The sequence below is a fragment of the Patagioenas fasciata genome, chromosome 20, assembly GCF_037038585.1.
Source record: "Patagioenas fasciata isolate bPatFas1 chromosome 20, bPatFas1.hap1, whole genome shotgun sequence".
Taxonomy (NCBI): Eukaryota; Metazoa; Chordata; class Aves; order Columbiformes; family Columbidae; genus Patagioenas; species Patagioenas fasciata.
In genome coordinates, this window is record NC_092539.1 from 2,543,059 (window position 1) to 2,557,142 (window position 14,084).

General features: G+C 53.6%; 2 protein-coding genes and 1 non-coding gene across 4 annotated transcripts in view; 2 read left to right on the forward strand and 1 right to left on the reverse strand.

Annotated features, from left to right (window-relative positions):
• The window catches only part of LRSAM1 (leucine rich repeat and sterile alpha motif containing 1), a 29,040-nt gene extending 25,116 nt beyond the window's left edge, over positions 1–3,924 (reverse strand). For both annotated transcript variants that reach the window (XM_065853966.2, XM_065853965.2), the window contains exons 1-3: positions 3,809–3,924; positions 1,610–1,792; positions 4–60 (exon numbers count right to left, since the gene is read on the reverse strand). In XM_065853966.2, the coding sequence (XP_065710038.2) occupies positions 4–60; positions 1,610–1,681 (129 nt within the window). In that variant the 5' untranslated portion in view covers positions 1,682–1,792; positions 3,809–3,924. The remainder of the gene's footprint in view (positions 1–3; positions 61–1,609; positions 1,793–3,808) is intronic.
• Positions 3,925–4,120: 196 nt separating this feature from the next.
• On the forward strand, positions 4,121–7,020 carry RPL12 (ribosomal protein L12). Its single transcript, XM_065853875.2, has 7 exons — positions 4,121–4,274; positions 4,483–4,556; positions 4,878–4,976; positions 5,829–5,910; positions 6,299–6,385; positions 6,733–6,845; positions 6,929–7,020. The coding sequence occupies exons 1-7, from the start codon at positions 4,238–4,240 to the stop codon at positions 6,932–6,934; spliced, it is 498 nt and encodes a 165-aa protein (XP_065709947.1). The 5' UTR covers positions 4,121–4,237; the 3' UTR covers positions 6,935–7,020.
• Positions 5,571–5,696, forward strand: LOC136110632 (small nucleolar RNA SNORA65). The gene has a single exon (XR_010652638.1). It is a non-coding gene; the product is annotated as a small nucleolar RNA SNORA65 (small nucleolar RNA).
• Positions 7,021–14,084: the final 7,064 nt, after the last annotated feature.

The following is a 14,084-nucleotide window of genomic DNA, read 5'->3' on the forward strand; positions in this document are numbered from 1 at the left end:
TACCTCTGAGAGCTCACATTTGGATATGTCAAGAATGTCATCAGCACCAGCTTCTTTTGCCTGGAGAGAGAAAATACACAGCCAGAGGATCAGACCATGCAGAAATACATGACCTCTTACTGCAGGCTCACTAAACTGGCCTCTGTCTAAAATATGTGATTGCAGTTCTCTGTGGCAGCGAGGTAATTCACTGACGACGCTAGAAACAAAGGATGTGCTGCTACACCTGCCATACCAAAAGCAACCGGGAAACCAAACTGCAGAAAAAACCCTTTTGGTGCACGAGGAACCAAAGACATCCTAATTCTGCACTATCTGCAAGGATATGGGTAGGAAATGATGGGTTCTCAAGCACCAGAAGGACACTTCTAGGAACAGCAGCAGTGCCGTCCCAGCCTGTAAAGAGCCTGCGGTGTCACTGGTGTGTCTCACCCAGCAGACGGAGCTTCTTCTGAACCATACACAGGAACCAAAATAACCTACTATGGCCCCTTTGCTTCCATGGGGCCTGCAGAGCCAGCTCTGCTGTGGAAGAAGCAAAAAGGACTCACTGCTGCTGTACCAAAGTGGTTTTCCATGTTCAACTACATCCACTGCAGCTGCCAACAGCAATGAAACCGGACAAACCTCAGCGTGAGCAGCATTGCATCTTTGGAATTATTTTCTTAAATAAAAGGTACTGCATGAGGTAATAAAACCTGCTGGTGTGAGTGCCTCTGTTAAGTGTTCAGAACTGGATATCGTGACCCTAAACTAAGCACGTGCAATACAGAGCTAGTTCTAGAAAGGACAGATTAAGCCATCTCGCCACAGCCCAACAGGAGCTGAACAGAAACCCTCCAACTGAATAAACTCACTAAAACTGATTTCATTATCGGTACGTAACAAAGCCTTCTCTTTCCAAAATACCTGACAGACATCCAACAGGCATAAATTTGTCACTGTTAAAATGCAGGTGCCTCTGGGGTAGAGCACAGCAGGTCTCCTAAGCCAGCACTGGTCCACAGCTCCTGCAGCAGAATAGGTGCAATAATTCCAAAGAAGATTGCTTTTAGAAAGTCAACTTTAAATCTGTGGCTGCTGCACGGCTGGCAGTTCTGCGACCTGCTGCGGGTGCACCCCAGAGGATCCTGGCTACATCCTCGTCCAGGGAAATAAAAGGCAATGCCTAACAAGTCAGTCCTTGGAGTGATAGGGAGAAAATTAATAATAATAATGAGAAGCCAAAGGGGCACAAGGAAAGCCAGATATGACGCGCAAGGGGATGTCACAGGTTCCTTGATAGGAAAAGCGAACTGGGAGATCTGTAAGAGTGAAGGGGCACGGAGGAGAAAGGAGCGATGGGGTCCCAGATGCAGGCTGGCGGAAAGTGGGGTGGGGGACGTTCCATGGGACCACAGAAGCAGAGAGGGGTGGAAGTGGCACGAAGGGCACCTGGGGATTGCAATGGGAGACGGGGAAAGCAGGAATTCCCTGATGTACGTTAGGAAGATGAGCCGCTGTGTTGGTGACATCAGTGACACGATTATTGGAAACACAGGGGATGTACCAAGTCACCTGGCATGCAGAAGCAGGCAAAGAGAACAGAAAATACCTCGGTGTTGCTTACCAGGCACATTTGGTATTCAAGGCGCTTCCGAGCATCATCGCTGGGTTTCTTCTTACGGAAGAAGAGTGGCATCTTTAGTTTGACTACAGCTCTGTCCCAGCCGCACAAATGATCAGGGTAAACAAAGGCAGAGGGCTCCTGGAGTATGTGTTTGCTGGGGAGCCTGGGCTGCAGAACTGTGCTCTAGTAAATGGGAAAAAAAGAGGAAAAAGAAAACAAACCACTGTCTCAGCCACTGTCTTGGACTAAGCCCTTCTCGGGCTGGATCAGACAGGCAGATCCCAGAACAGCTCCACGCTGGAAGCGTTAACACGAGCCGCAAAAGCACTGCCGTGTCTCTGCGCTGGGTGGATTGTCGTGGTCATCCCCGTGCAAGACAAATTAAACCAAGCTGGTTTAAACCACACGTGCAGAGAAAGGCTATCGAGTGATCAGGAAAACACAGCATCCAGGTGGGATAACAGCAAGAATTCAGAAGATTAAGCAAGAGGGAAGTTCATTGTCAGGAGCTACGGCCTGGAACGGCAGGAAAGCAACCAAGAGCCATGAGCACGGGTCAGACATCACAGACAGAAAGAAAAGAAGGGAATTTAAAGATGAGAAAGCAGCAGGACAACGGTGCCCACAGCAAGATACCACCAACTTTGCTGAACATGTTCAGTTCTTTGTTGAGGGCTCACACATCCCCTTGTCCCATCTCACCTTCCTCCATTACAGCTAGTTATTATTAGTCATGTGGATAGTGGAAAAACATTCTTTTTCACCCAAGAAAATACATCAAGAGATGAAGGCTGAAGGACAAACAGTTGTGCGGGAAATGAAACTTACTGGCGTCAAAAGATGAAGGATCAGAGACTTGTTAAGTGGATTAAACAGCCTTCAAACGTCAAAACTTGCCTTAGTGAAAAGCCATGTCAAACGTGCAAACAGCAAAGCTGTGCCTCTCTCTGTGACAATGGCTTCGTGCGCTCTCCTGACCATCACCAATTTTAAGTGCACTCGGCAGTCAATAACAAGAAGGTCTTGTGGCATTTGACCATATTTTATATAATGTCATTTTTATTTAAGTTATTGAAAGTACTATCTGCAAGTCCCTGGGCCAGCAGCCACCCCACAGTGGGTGAACATCCCGAACTGCAGATCCTACGTCCCTGGGGTGCCAGGGCTGGGTTTTGCAGGCACTTGCTCTACACACAGGGCGAGAAGGGCAAGAGAACGTCCACTGGGTGTTTTACAGTCTGGATGCAGAGAGTAAAATAAAAACAAACCCCTCATTTCACAAGCAAACATAACCAAAGTGAAACAGCAACAGAGCTATATTTAAAGACCCAAACACCAATTTTTAAAACATTCCGGACATGATAAATGCAGCATGGCACTGTGCCAGACAAAATGGGAATCTGGAAAGAAGAGGGGTGTTGTTTTCTCTGGGAAAACGTGCTCAGGAGCACAGCAAGGCCAGTGTCTGGGTCTGAGCGGGCTCCTGCAGAGATGCTGCCTCGTCATGAAGGACCAAACTGCCACCAGGCACCTCTGGGGCGGGTCGGAAGGTTTTCAAGCGACCAGCAGCGGGAGCAGCGACCCTGCGGCCCAACCTGCACTGCAACAAGACTCAGGGGGGACAGTGGGCGACCTGCACCTTTGTAACTTACTGTCCCCAGCACGTCTGTGCTGGAGAACTGTGACAGCTGTGCCACCCCCTGCGACAACAGCTCCGCTTCATCCTGCGCTGGCAATGCCTGGAACAAACCGCTCGGTCCTTTATCTCCTTTATTGTCACTGTTCTTCTCCTGCTTAGGGATTCCCTGCAGTGTCCCCCCTCCCGACGCTGCCTGTCCTTCCCGGTCCTGCTCTTCTTTACCCTCTCAGCAGCCGAACGCAGCCGGGCTGCGCCCGCCCGTCCGGCACCTGCGGAAAACGGCAGCGACGAGCGATGGCGGCGCCTGCCCCCGCAACGAACCCTCGCGGCTCCCAAAGCCGCGGTAGCCCCTGCGGAGGCAGCAGAAGCCCCTGCTCGGTGCCCGGTGCCCCAGCCGGAGGGACCGGAGGGACCTCGCACCCGCGCGGAGCCCCGGATCTTCCCGAGGGGCTGAGGCCACCGCCGGTCCGCCGCGAACCCCGGCCCCGCGCTTAGCCCCGCACACGCTGCCGAGGTCCCAGGCCGATCCCTATCCCGATCCCCATCCCGGCCCCGCTCACCGCTCCCTGCCGCCATGACGGGACACGCCCCCTGCGCGTCACGTCACCGACACGGCAGAGGGACCGGCCACGGGAGCGCCACAGAGTCCTGGGCAGTGTCCTGCAGCGCCCCAAGCGAGGGCCACCCGCCCCGACCCCGCCCACTGCCCGCCTCGACCCCGCCCACTGCCCGCCTCGACCCCGCCCACTGCCCGCCCCGCCTGGTATCCGTCCCGCCCACTGCCTTCCCCGTTCTGCCCAATCGTCCCCACAACCCCGCCCACTACCCGGCACGGCGGCGGGGGGCGGGGCCCACGCAGTGCCGTCATCTCGCGAGATCTCGGGGGGTATATCAGCCGCCCGCGCGGGTCTCGTTCTCTTTCCGCCCGCCGCCCCGGGAGGCCGCAGCGTTCCGTTCATCCGCCGCCATCCGCGCCCCGCGCCGCCGCCATGCCGCCTAAGTTCGACCCCAACGAGATCAAAGTCGGTACGTGCCGGGGTGGCGGCAGGAGCGGGGTGCGGAGCGGCCTGGGCTGGGCTGTGAGGGCGGCGGGAGTGAGGATGAGGCGGGCGGGATCGGGCCGCGAGGGTGGCGGTGGGAGCGGGGCGGGGAGAGGCCCGGGCTGGGCCGTGAGGGCGGCGGGGAGCGGCTGGGCCCGTTGCAGCGGGGCTGACGGGCGGTGCTGTGCCCACAGTGTACCTGCGCTGCACCGGCGGGGAGGTCGGCGCCACCTCCGCTCTGGCCCCCAAGATCGGCCCGCTCGGTCTGGTACGTTCCGCGGCATCGGGCCGGGGGTGGGGGGAACCGCGGGCGGCTCCTGGGTTGGCCGAAGGCCTCGCTGGGCTGAGGCGGGGAGGGACCAGTTGGGCACTGCCAGGTGGGAGGTGGTGGACCGGGTTGAAGCAAGTCCTGAGCAGCCCTGGTGGCCATGGGTGCCCTTGCCATGTGGATTGAGGAGAAGTTTTTTTAAGCGGTTTTGCAACGCAAGAAAAGGAACTGTGGTGGGCTTGAGATTTCTTGTAGAGTGGGAGTCTCATACTGTGACCCAGGTGATGGTTTTCGTGACAGTAACCTGTGCTTTCTTCTCAGTCCCCCAAGAAGGTCGGTGATGACATTGCCAAGGCCACAGGTGATTGGAAGGGGCTGAGGATCACGGTGAAGCTCACCATCCAGAACAGGCAAGCACAGGTACCCAACGCCACAAGGGATGGCTTGGTGGTGCAAGCGTCATGCGCAGGCGAGCTCTGCTTGCTCCAGCCACGAGCCAAAATCCCGGCAGGGTCGACTCAGCCCTTCATCCTTCCGAGGTGGATAAAATGAGTTCCACACAGTGACTGTGTGGGGTCTTTTGGGAAAGACCTTGAAACACCCGCATGAACCTCTGAGCATTTCTGGCTCGAATCTGGGGGGTGTTTGTGCAGCTTGGGGGTCAGTGGGCTGTAGTTTCCCAACCTGTGAGTGATGGGAAGAGATCTAAAAGAGAACCAAAGGAGGAAAGAGTCAGGCTGGACATGAGGAAGAAATTGTTCCCAGGCTGGATGGGTCTCTGAGCAACCTGAGCTGGTGAAGATGTCCCTGCTCATGGCAGGGGGGGCACTGGGGCAGCTGGGAAGGTCCCTTCAGCCCAAACCGTTCTGTGATACTATGGTGTGCTTATGTGCAGAAGTAGATCTTCTGTCCTGTTACAGATGAATTGTTCCTGCTACAGCACACTTAACCTAAAAATATCACGTCAAGCAACACAGAAATTACAAAGCACTTTGTCACTAGGTCCTGCAGCCACCCGCCACTATACCTGTCCTGACTCAGTGGCCGGTATATTCCAGTGGTGGCTGAGAGGAAGCCCAGCCCAGGAAGCAGTTCTCCTCTGGCTGTGGGGAGGCCTGTGCCGAAAGGCTGGGAACAAGCTGCTGTGTCACAAAGTTTTGTGTACCAATGAAATAACCCAAACAGCTGTGCTCTGGCTTTGCAGGCACTGAGCACTTGGTGGAGTGTCCTCATTCTGCATGGAGGGGGAAAAATTAATCTCTTTTTGTTTAGATAGAGGTTGTTCCCTCTGCCTCTGCTCTGATCATCAAAGCCCTGAAGGAGCCTCCTCGTGACAGGAAGAAGCAGAAGAACAGTAAGTTTTCATCTGGTTTTGGTTCTGAATGTGATGTGGTGGAAAGAGGGGAGACAGATGCCTGCAGCTGGGTTAATCATCATAACTTGGCCATGGGGTGCCTGGGGCTGTGGGAATTCCCTCCGTGTCAGTGCAGACAGTTTGTGTGCCAGCAGAGCTGGGTTTCTTGGAAATGGGGCAGAGCAGCCACAGGTAAGCTGGCAAAAAACAGCAGCTCAGGACACAGAGTTGTTCTCGTGGGTGGCTTGTGCTGAGCCCTGGGAACAGGCGTGCGCTGATCACAGCTGCCCTGTGGTTGTGGAGTCTGAGTGGTGCTTCCCTAACAAAGCACAGGGGCTGCAATACTCATTGTTCGCACACTGACTGGTGCTGTTGCTTTCTGTCACAGTCAAGCACAACGGCAGCATCAGCTTTGACGAGGTCGTGAACATTGCGCGGCAGATGCGGCACAGATCACTGGCCCGGGAGCTCTCGGGTAAGTTGTTGGGATTGCAGAGAGTCCTCACTTGACCTCAGTGCCTGAGCCGGGTGCTGTGTGGCCTGGGCCCTGAGCACCATGTGGACAGCATTGCACTGAGGTTGAGCAGCTGCCTCACACCTTCTGGGGAAGGTTGTGCAGGGTGGTGACAGGTACACATGGTATTTCCTGGTGTATTCCCTGGAAACCAGTGCGCTAGACCTGGCTTAGTGATGTCCCCTGTGGTACAGCCTGGAAACCCCGAGGGAGGGAGAGACAGCTGAGGGGTGCGAGGAATTAGGAATTGAGTTCTCTGGGTGTTTTTCCTGTGGTAAAGCACTGACAGGCTCTGTCTTCTGCTGCAGGGACCATCAAGGAGATTCTGGGGACTGCCCAGTCTGTGGGCTGTAGCATCGATGGCAGGCACCCACATGACATCATCGATGACATCAATAATGGTGCAATCGAGTGCCCAGCTGTGAGTATCCATCTCTGCCTGAACCTGTGTTGGGCTATTTCCTAAGGACTCTGCTAATGAGCTGTGTTTACTTCTTTCAACAGAGCTAAGACTGCAGAGAAGAAGATGCCATATGAAGACTCCTTAAGTATTTTGTAGCACCTTAAATACTTAATAAAAGACCCAGTTGTCTGCAGTGTTGCTTCATTTGTGCCATGAGGGGTGGGTTTTGGCTGGGGAGCACCTGCCCTCTGCATCAACCAAGGGGATGGTTCTTACTGAATCTGCTAAGCTGGAAGATGCTCATTTCCCATTTGCTGCCCTGAAGTCATTGGTTTGCAGCAAGACTGAGCTTAGAGAAGTGGAGTTACCTCAAGCCAAACATGCCACAAAGAGCAAACATGGCTGAGTGGGTTTTCTGTGAGCTCTGTCCTTGTCAGGGCCAATGTGCAGCTCTGAGAGCAGCAGCTACTGCGCTAACAGCTCCAGCTCCCTGAGCAGCCAGGACAGGACATGGACACGTGCCAGTTCTTGAGCTGAATTGCTTATGTGCTTATTTCATCACTGGATGGAGCAAGTCCCTTGGTTACAGGTGCAATCCTGTGACCCTCTCTGCTTCAGAAAGTTGTGAAGGGCCTGACGCCGTGTCTCCTGACTCCTATAATGGTGAAACTGGTGGAGCGGGGAAAGATCGCCGCGTAGCCTCTGTCTACATCGTATGCTCCAGGTCCTGGTGTACACTCTGAAAATAACACAGGTGTTCCAGTTGGTATTTCCCTTTGCCAAATAAAGTGCTACTGCTTGTCAAGAAATGGATCCCAAAACCAGGCTGAGCCACAAAACTTGCATTTAGCAGTGAATATTCCTGCAGTTTCTGTTTGTAAGGGCACATGCAGGAGTGCCAGCCTGACCTGCTGCTCACGTACAAAAGGAGTTTGCCCTACTGGCCATTTTCCTGAAGACAACCTGATTGCTTGGGGTAGCAACCTTGTTGGTAAGAGGCCTCTGTGTCTGTTTTGGATTGGGGTGGGGACATCAGGACAGCTGTTGAAAAGCTTGGTGATGAAAGAACAGAAGGTTCTGTCTTGCTTCTTCAAAATGAGCTTTTTTGGCAACGCTCTTGGCCTTGCAATCACCATCTCTGGGACCTCCAGCAAGGCTGTGAGGACCCTCGGCTCAGCTCCAGCCCATCCACCTGTTTAACCTCTGGAGAGGTTCCTGCGTGTTTAAGGCTCAATGTTGTATTTCGCAGTATTTGGCACTTGGTTCTCTCACCTGCCCACTCTGTCTGGCTGTTCCGGTGCTGCAGCTGGGAGGGGGTGGGTAGAACTTAAGTTCTTCAAAGATCTGGGGAAGCCTTGTTCTGTTTCCAGCAAAGGCTGGGTTTTCCCTTGGGGCAGCGCAGCACAGGGGATGACGTGCGGTCTTACAGGCTGCGGAAAGCTCTGTTAGAAGTGAAATTATCCCAGTAATAAGAACGCTTTAGCTGACTCGGAGGTATTACTAAAAACCCTGTTAACAGCAGCATTATGATTGCAGTTTACTTCAGTGCTAACAGAGTGTCCTGGAAAAAAAAGGTTGTGAATATTAATGTAGGTCCATTTTTCCGAAGGCAAAGGGGACCAAAATGTTCCCAAGATGCTGAGCCATGTGAGCCTTGGTCTCAGAAAAGCTCTCAACAGTTATTCTCACACAGTACTCATGGCCCCAGAGGAAAACCTCAAAATAAACCTCCAAATAAATCCTGGGACAAACTGCATGGGAGGAGCTGAGCACCTGTAGTGATGCTGCTTTCTCAAGTACACACAAGTGCTGTGTTACTTTTTGGCACTGCAGTTCCTCAGCAGCTGCGGTTGAAGTTTGCTTGGACACAGAGTAATTTTGAGCTGGTTTGGTGAAATTAAACCTCTATGTTTGCTCTAGCTTAAGCCAGGAGCGTGGCTTGGGCTGAGCCTTCGGCACAGCCTCTCGGCACGCAGCAGCGTCGTGCTCTAGGAATGTATTTCATACCGCTTGCGAAGCATAAAATGTACGTTGTGATCTTCGGGAATCCCCCATATTTCCATACGATTTAACAAAAAACCGCTGCTTTGACAAGGCATCTACTTCTCACCTGCCCCACTCCCATTAAAGCCCTTCCTAGTCACGCAGGTTAAACTGCACATAGGTGGTCCCTGGGGAAGGAGAAGACCCCCAGCCTGTCCTTTTAAGGTCCAAAACACCAAGTCAGCATCAAGGCCAGCCAAACAAAACTGCGAATCATGGCTGTCTTCTGCCCCGGTCCTGCTGTCTGAAAGATTTTATGAAGCAACAGCTCTGTAATTTTGAACTGAGCCCACAGGCAGAAGCGAGTTGCCAGGATCTTTGGGGAAAGGCCGGGCTGGCAGCGTAGCAGAGGGTGACTGCTGGATGGGCCTGTAGTGACAGGACAAGGGACAATGGCTTTAAACTGAGAGAGGGGAGATTTAGCTTAGGTACAGGGAAGAAATTCTTCCCCATAGGGGTGGTGAGAGCCTGGCCCAGGTTGGCCAGAGAGGTGGTGGATGAACCATCCCTGGAGACATCCCAGGCCAGGCTGGACGGGGCTCTGAGCAACCTGAGCTGGTGAAGATGTCCCTGTCATGGCAGGGGGGGCATTGGGGGAGCTGGGAAGGTCCCTTCAACCCAAACCATCTGTGATTCTGTGTGTAAGTGGAGGAGTTTGGGCTGACCGTATTTACGATTTCTTAGAATTTCCAGTCTTGTCCTTTCTTCCCTGATGAAAGATGGGTACATTGCTCCGTCGAGTCGGGGGCCGCAGACATTGTAGGCTGGCTGTAGTAAAACAGGGAAAGTCAGGACAAACAAAAAGAAAAATCAGTTTTTATCAACTCAAGCAGCCATGGCAGACACCAGCGTCACTACAGCCTGACCTGGGCCTGCCCGGGAGGGAGGAGCTGGACCCCCATTCCTAAAGGAACAAGGCTGAAATCACAGATGCTTATAGAATCATTTTGGTTGGGAAAGACCTTTAAGATCATCAAATCAAATCATTCCCCCATCCCTGGCACTGCCCCATGTCCTGAGAACCTCATGTCCGTCTGTCCAGCCCTCCAGGGATGGTGACTCCAGCACTGCCCTGGGCAGCCTGTTCCAATGCCCCACAGCCCTTTGGGGAAGAAGAAATTGTTCCCCAGATCCAACCTCACCCTCCCCTGGTGCAACTTGAGGCCGTTTCCTCTGCTCCTGGCGCTTGTTCCTGGGGAGCAGAGCCCGACCCCCCTGGCTCCAAGCTCCTTTCAGGCAGTTCAGAGATCAGAAGGTCTCCCCTCAGCTCCTGTTCTCCAGCTGAACCCCCCAGGTCCCTCAGTCGCTCCTCATAGGAGTTGTTCTCTAGGCCCTCTAATTCCTTTAACTCTCATTCCTTGGCTTGGAGTTGACCACGTCCCAAGCCGAAACGCTGCGTGGATGCTCTCTGAACCAGGGCCGGACATGGCTCCTCATGCTCTGTAACTTGGTCCCTTCCCCACCTCTCAAAGGATTTGGCTTGCAACAAATTCTGGTAAGATATAGGGGGAAACAATCCCCAGGGATGAGCAGTGACAGGCTGCAATGGGGATGTGGTGGGACCCCACCCTGGGCGATACACTAAGCTCAGCCTAACGCTGGCCTGGCTGTGCGTTGGGTGGATCTTGGGTCCCCTTTCAGCTGAAGTTGTGCAGCGATTCCACGACCAAGCTGCACAAACGCTGACATTCCCTGCGGTAGGACAGCCTGGCAGGGGCCCACGGCACCCCCCTAGGCAGCCATTTCGGTTTGAAGAGGTTCAAAGTATTTGCTGACCCTGGTGTTGACCCCCAGTTTGGTGTGAACCCCGAGCACCTGAGGAGCCGTCGGCCTCGGGGGCGCCTGGGGCCGTTCTCTGTACCACCACACACACTGTGTGTTTTCTCTCACTTGGCAGTGCTGGAAATAATTAGAAAAAGGATTTATTTTGCTTCAGGGAAGTTTTCTTGGGGCAGGATACACAACCTTTCCCATGCTACCTTAGGGCATGTGGAAGCAACACAGCGCTTGGAACGACGGCACTACCCTGCCAACTATGAGTGTTTTTCCAAACCAGGCTTCTTAGAAAGGAGGCAAAGGGCTTGTTAAAGATAGTAACAACCTACATTAATTCCACATATAAATTCCATCTTCGAAACCATGTTTGTGCTCTGATGCCAAAATTTCTTCCCACTCCGGTGACCTGCGCCTTCAGGAGAAAAGAGGGAAAGGGACATTGAGAAGTGCTGAGCCCTTCCCAGGAGACCTTTGCGCTGCTGGTATAAAGGGATTTGTGCACTTTAAGGACAATTCGTGTTTTCATTTCCCTGAGACAAAACAGGCCCTGAAAAGGCAGATCTTTGGGATTTGTGTCTTCCTGCATTACGACACGTTAGGATAGAAAACCTGAATTTTGTTATAGATTAGAATCTTAGAAACATTTTGATTGGAAGTGACCCTCAAGATCCTTGAGTCCAACTGTTAACCCACCCCTGGCACTGCCCCATGTCCCTGAGAACCTCATGTCCGTCTGTCCAACCCTCCAGGGATGGTGACTCCAGCACTGCCCTGGGCAGCCTGTTCCAATGCCCCACAGCCCTTTGGGGAAGAAATTGTTCCCCACATCCAACCTCAACCTCCCCTGGTGCAACTTGGGGCCGTTTCCTCTGCTCCTGGCGCTTGTTCCTGGGGAGCAGAGCCCAACCCCCCTGGCTCCAAGCTCCTTTCAGGCAGTTCAGAGATCAGAAGGTCTCCCCTCAGCTCCTGTTCTCCAGCTGAACCCCCCAGGTCCCCCCCCCCAGCCCAATGCCACAGTGCGGTTTCCCCCACGAGCAGGGATTTGGGTCCCGGGTTCCCCTCTAGCAGAAGATCACAGTGCTGGGGGACACCCTGGTCTTCACAAGGGAGGAGAGGTGATGTCGTCCGTCCATCCATCCATCCATCCATCCATCTATCCATCCATCCATCCATCCATTCATCACCTCCTGCCACTTTGGGGGGCTGTGTCCTCCTGCAATGTCCCCAAGGGCAGGGAACTGCACTGAGGGGGCAACATGGGAAGTTCAGAGGACGTCAAAAGGGGGAAAAAGGGCCCAAATAGGAAAGGGAGGTTTTTTCTGCCATAAAGGCGGGGAGGAATCTTCTTTCTGGAGGAGCCGCAGGCAGAAGCCCTGGCTGGAAATGGGGCTTGGGCAGCACAAACCCATCACTTGCCTCTGCTGTACCCTGAGCAGAGCAGGTGTCCCCACACGAACTACGTACAAGTGCCAACAGCAAACACCCAAAACGGAGCTAGTCCTACAAATCCTGCGGGTTTGGAGCAGGGGGGAAGACGCCTGGGCTAGAACGATGGATTCCAATTGCTGCAATGCCCTTACGTGCCCAGGTATAGCTTGGAATAACCCCCAGTGCTGGAAGGGCTGCTGGTAAACGGGTCCCACGGGGAGCCCTTCGCCGTGGGGTGACCTCACAGTGGCGTTTTGTGACACCGTGGTGCCCCAGGTCCCCCACAGCCGGGGCACAGCGGGTCTGGGCACCGCAGCACCAAACACCGAGCTTTTGGGTGGTACCACAGGCTCTTGGACTTTTCAAAATATATGGCCACAATCATAGCAACACACAGTCATAAAAAATGAAGTGACCTCCTGATAGAACAATGTGCATGTTTATTAATTCACTGCATGTCCCTTTCCCCTTCCCTTCCCTTCCCTTCCCTTCCCTTCCCTTCCCTTCCCTTCCCTTCCCTTCCCTTCCCTTCCCTTCCCTTCCCTTCCCTTCCCTTCCCTTCCCTTCCCTTCCCTTCCCTTCCCTTCCCTTCCCTTCCCTTCCCTTCCCTTCCCTTCCCTTCCCTTCCCTCCCCTCCCCTCCCCTCCCCTCCCCTCCCCTCCCCTCCCCTCCCCTTCTCCAATTTCCAGTTGACCTTATTAGAGACTTTATTGATTTTTCTCCCTCACAAACCCTTTAAAAACCAAACCATTCTTTTTACCATGTAGATATTCTGTTCCAAATTCAAGGAGTTGCTTTGCTTTTGCATTGCACACAATCACTGTCGCCTATCACGTTATGGATGTTCACCTCTCCGGTTCGCTGTCAGAACAGAGGTCGGGTTTGGGTTTGCGCCCAAACTGCGGGCGCAGCGTTTGCAGAATTAGAAACTCCCCAGATCTACACGGGTCAAGGTGCTAATGATGGGCTGATGATGTTTAATTTCCCTGCTTCACCACCATAGCCTGAAGGTGTTTTACTCTTCTGTGGGGCTGCTCCATCACAGGGATGAAAGACTCAGAAAAGTTTCCCAAGGTTCATCTTCAGATTTAACGTTTGGCTCATTTAGACGCTTGTAGCATCAGTTTAAACCCACCTTACTTGTTGTTCATGTTCTTCAGGATGCAGTTGTCCTATTCTGCCCTACAGATTTGTAACTTTGTACATAGGAAACTGCTTTATCCATTTATTTGCATGTTGAATTCCCTCTGTTCCAAGCGCCCTTGCAGGGTGCTGAGGCAGCCGACACGTCCATCAGGAAAACACGGCAGCTCTCGGCACATCTCCACAAATCCCTTTCCCCAAGTTTTGTGAAATAAGGATTAACTTCCTAGGGTTGGCAATTTTTATTGTCGTTTACATGTTAGTCACAATTAGATCACGGAAATAAAGAACAATATCCTCATCCCGCATGTGTGAGGACCATGGTGGTGTGATGGATCAAATTTGGCGAGAACAAATGATTTTTGGAGCCCTTCCTCACCACAACGGCGGGTCACAGAATCACAGAATGTCCTGAGCTGGAAGGACCCACACGGATCATGGGTTCCAACTGCTGTCCTGCACAGGACACCCCACAGGTCACCCCGTGTGTCTGAGGACGGTGTCCAGTCTCTGCTTGAACACTGTCAGGTTGGGCCGTGACACCTCCCTGGGAGCCTGGTCAGTGTCCAGCACCTCTGGGTGAAGAACCTTTTCCTCATGTCCCACTGACCCGCCCTGGCACATATTCCTGCTATTCCCTTGTGTCCCCATCTGTCCCTGCACGAGTTTTGGCAGCGACACCGGTCCCAAGGAGCACAGCTGCGGGGGTGCCCGGGAGCTGCCGGGGGGTTTACGGCGGTTGGCAGCGACACCCCGGCTGTTTGTCGGGTTTGCTGGTGTCTCCGCACGACACCCCGAGCCCCCCCAGCAGGTTGTGCCCCTCAGCTCAGCCCCGGCGGCCGCGGATCCGCTCAGCGAGCAGCACCC

Bases quoted from the DNA above. Each gene is read 5' to 3' on its own strand.
- RPL12 (XM_065853875.2), top strand. From the start codon at position 4,238: ATGCCGCCTAAGTTCGACCCCAACGAGATCAAAGTCG. The intron at 5,911-6,298 runs GTAAGTTTTCAT...TTTCTGTCACAG, and splicing joins CAGGAAGAAGCAGAAGAACA to TCAAGCACAACGGCAGCATC. The intron at 6,386-6,732 runs GTAAGTTGTTGG...CTTCTGCTGCAG, and splicing joins ACTGGCCCGGGAGCTCTCGG to GGACCATCAAGGAGATTCTG.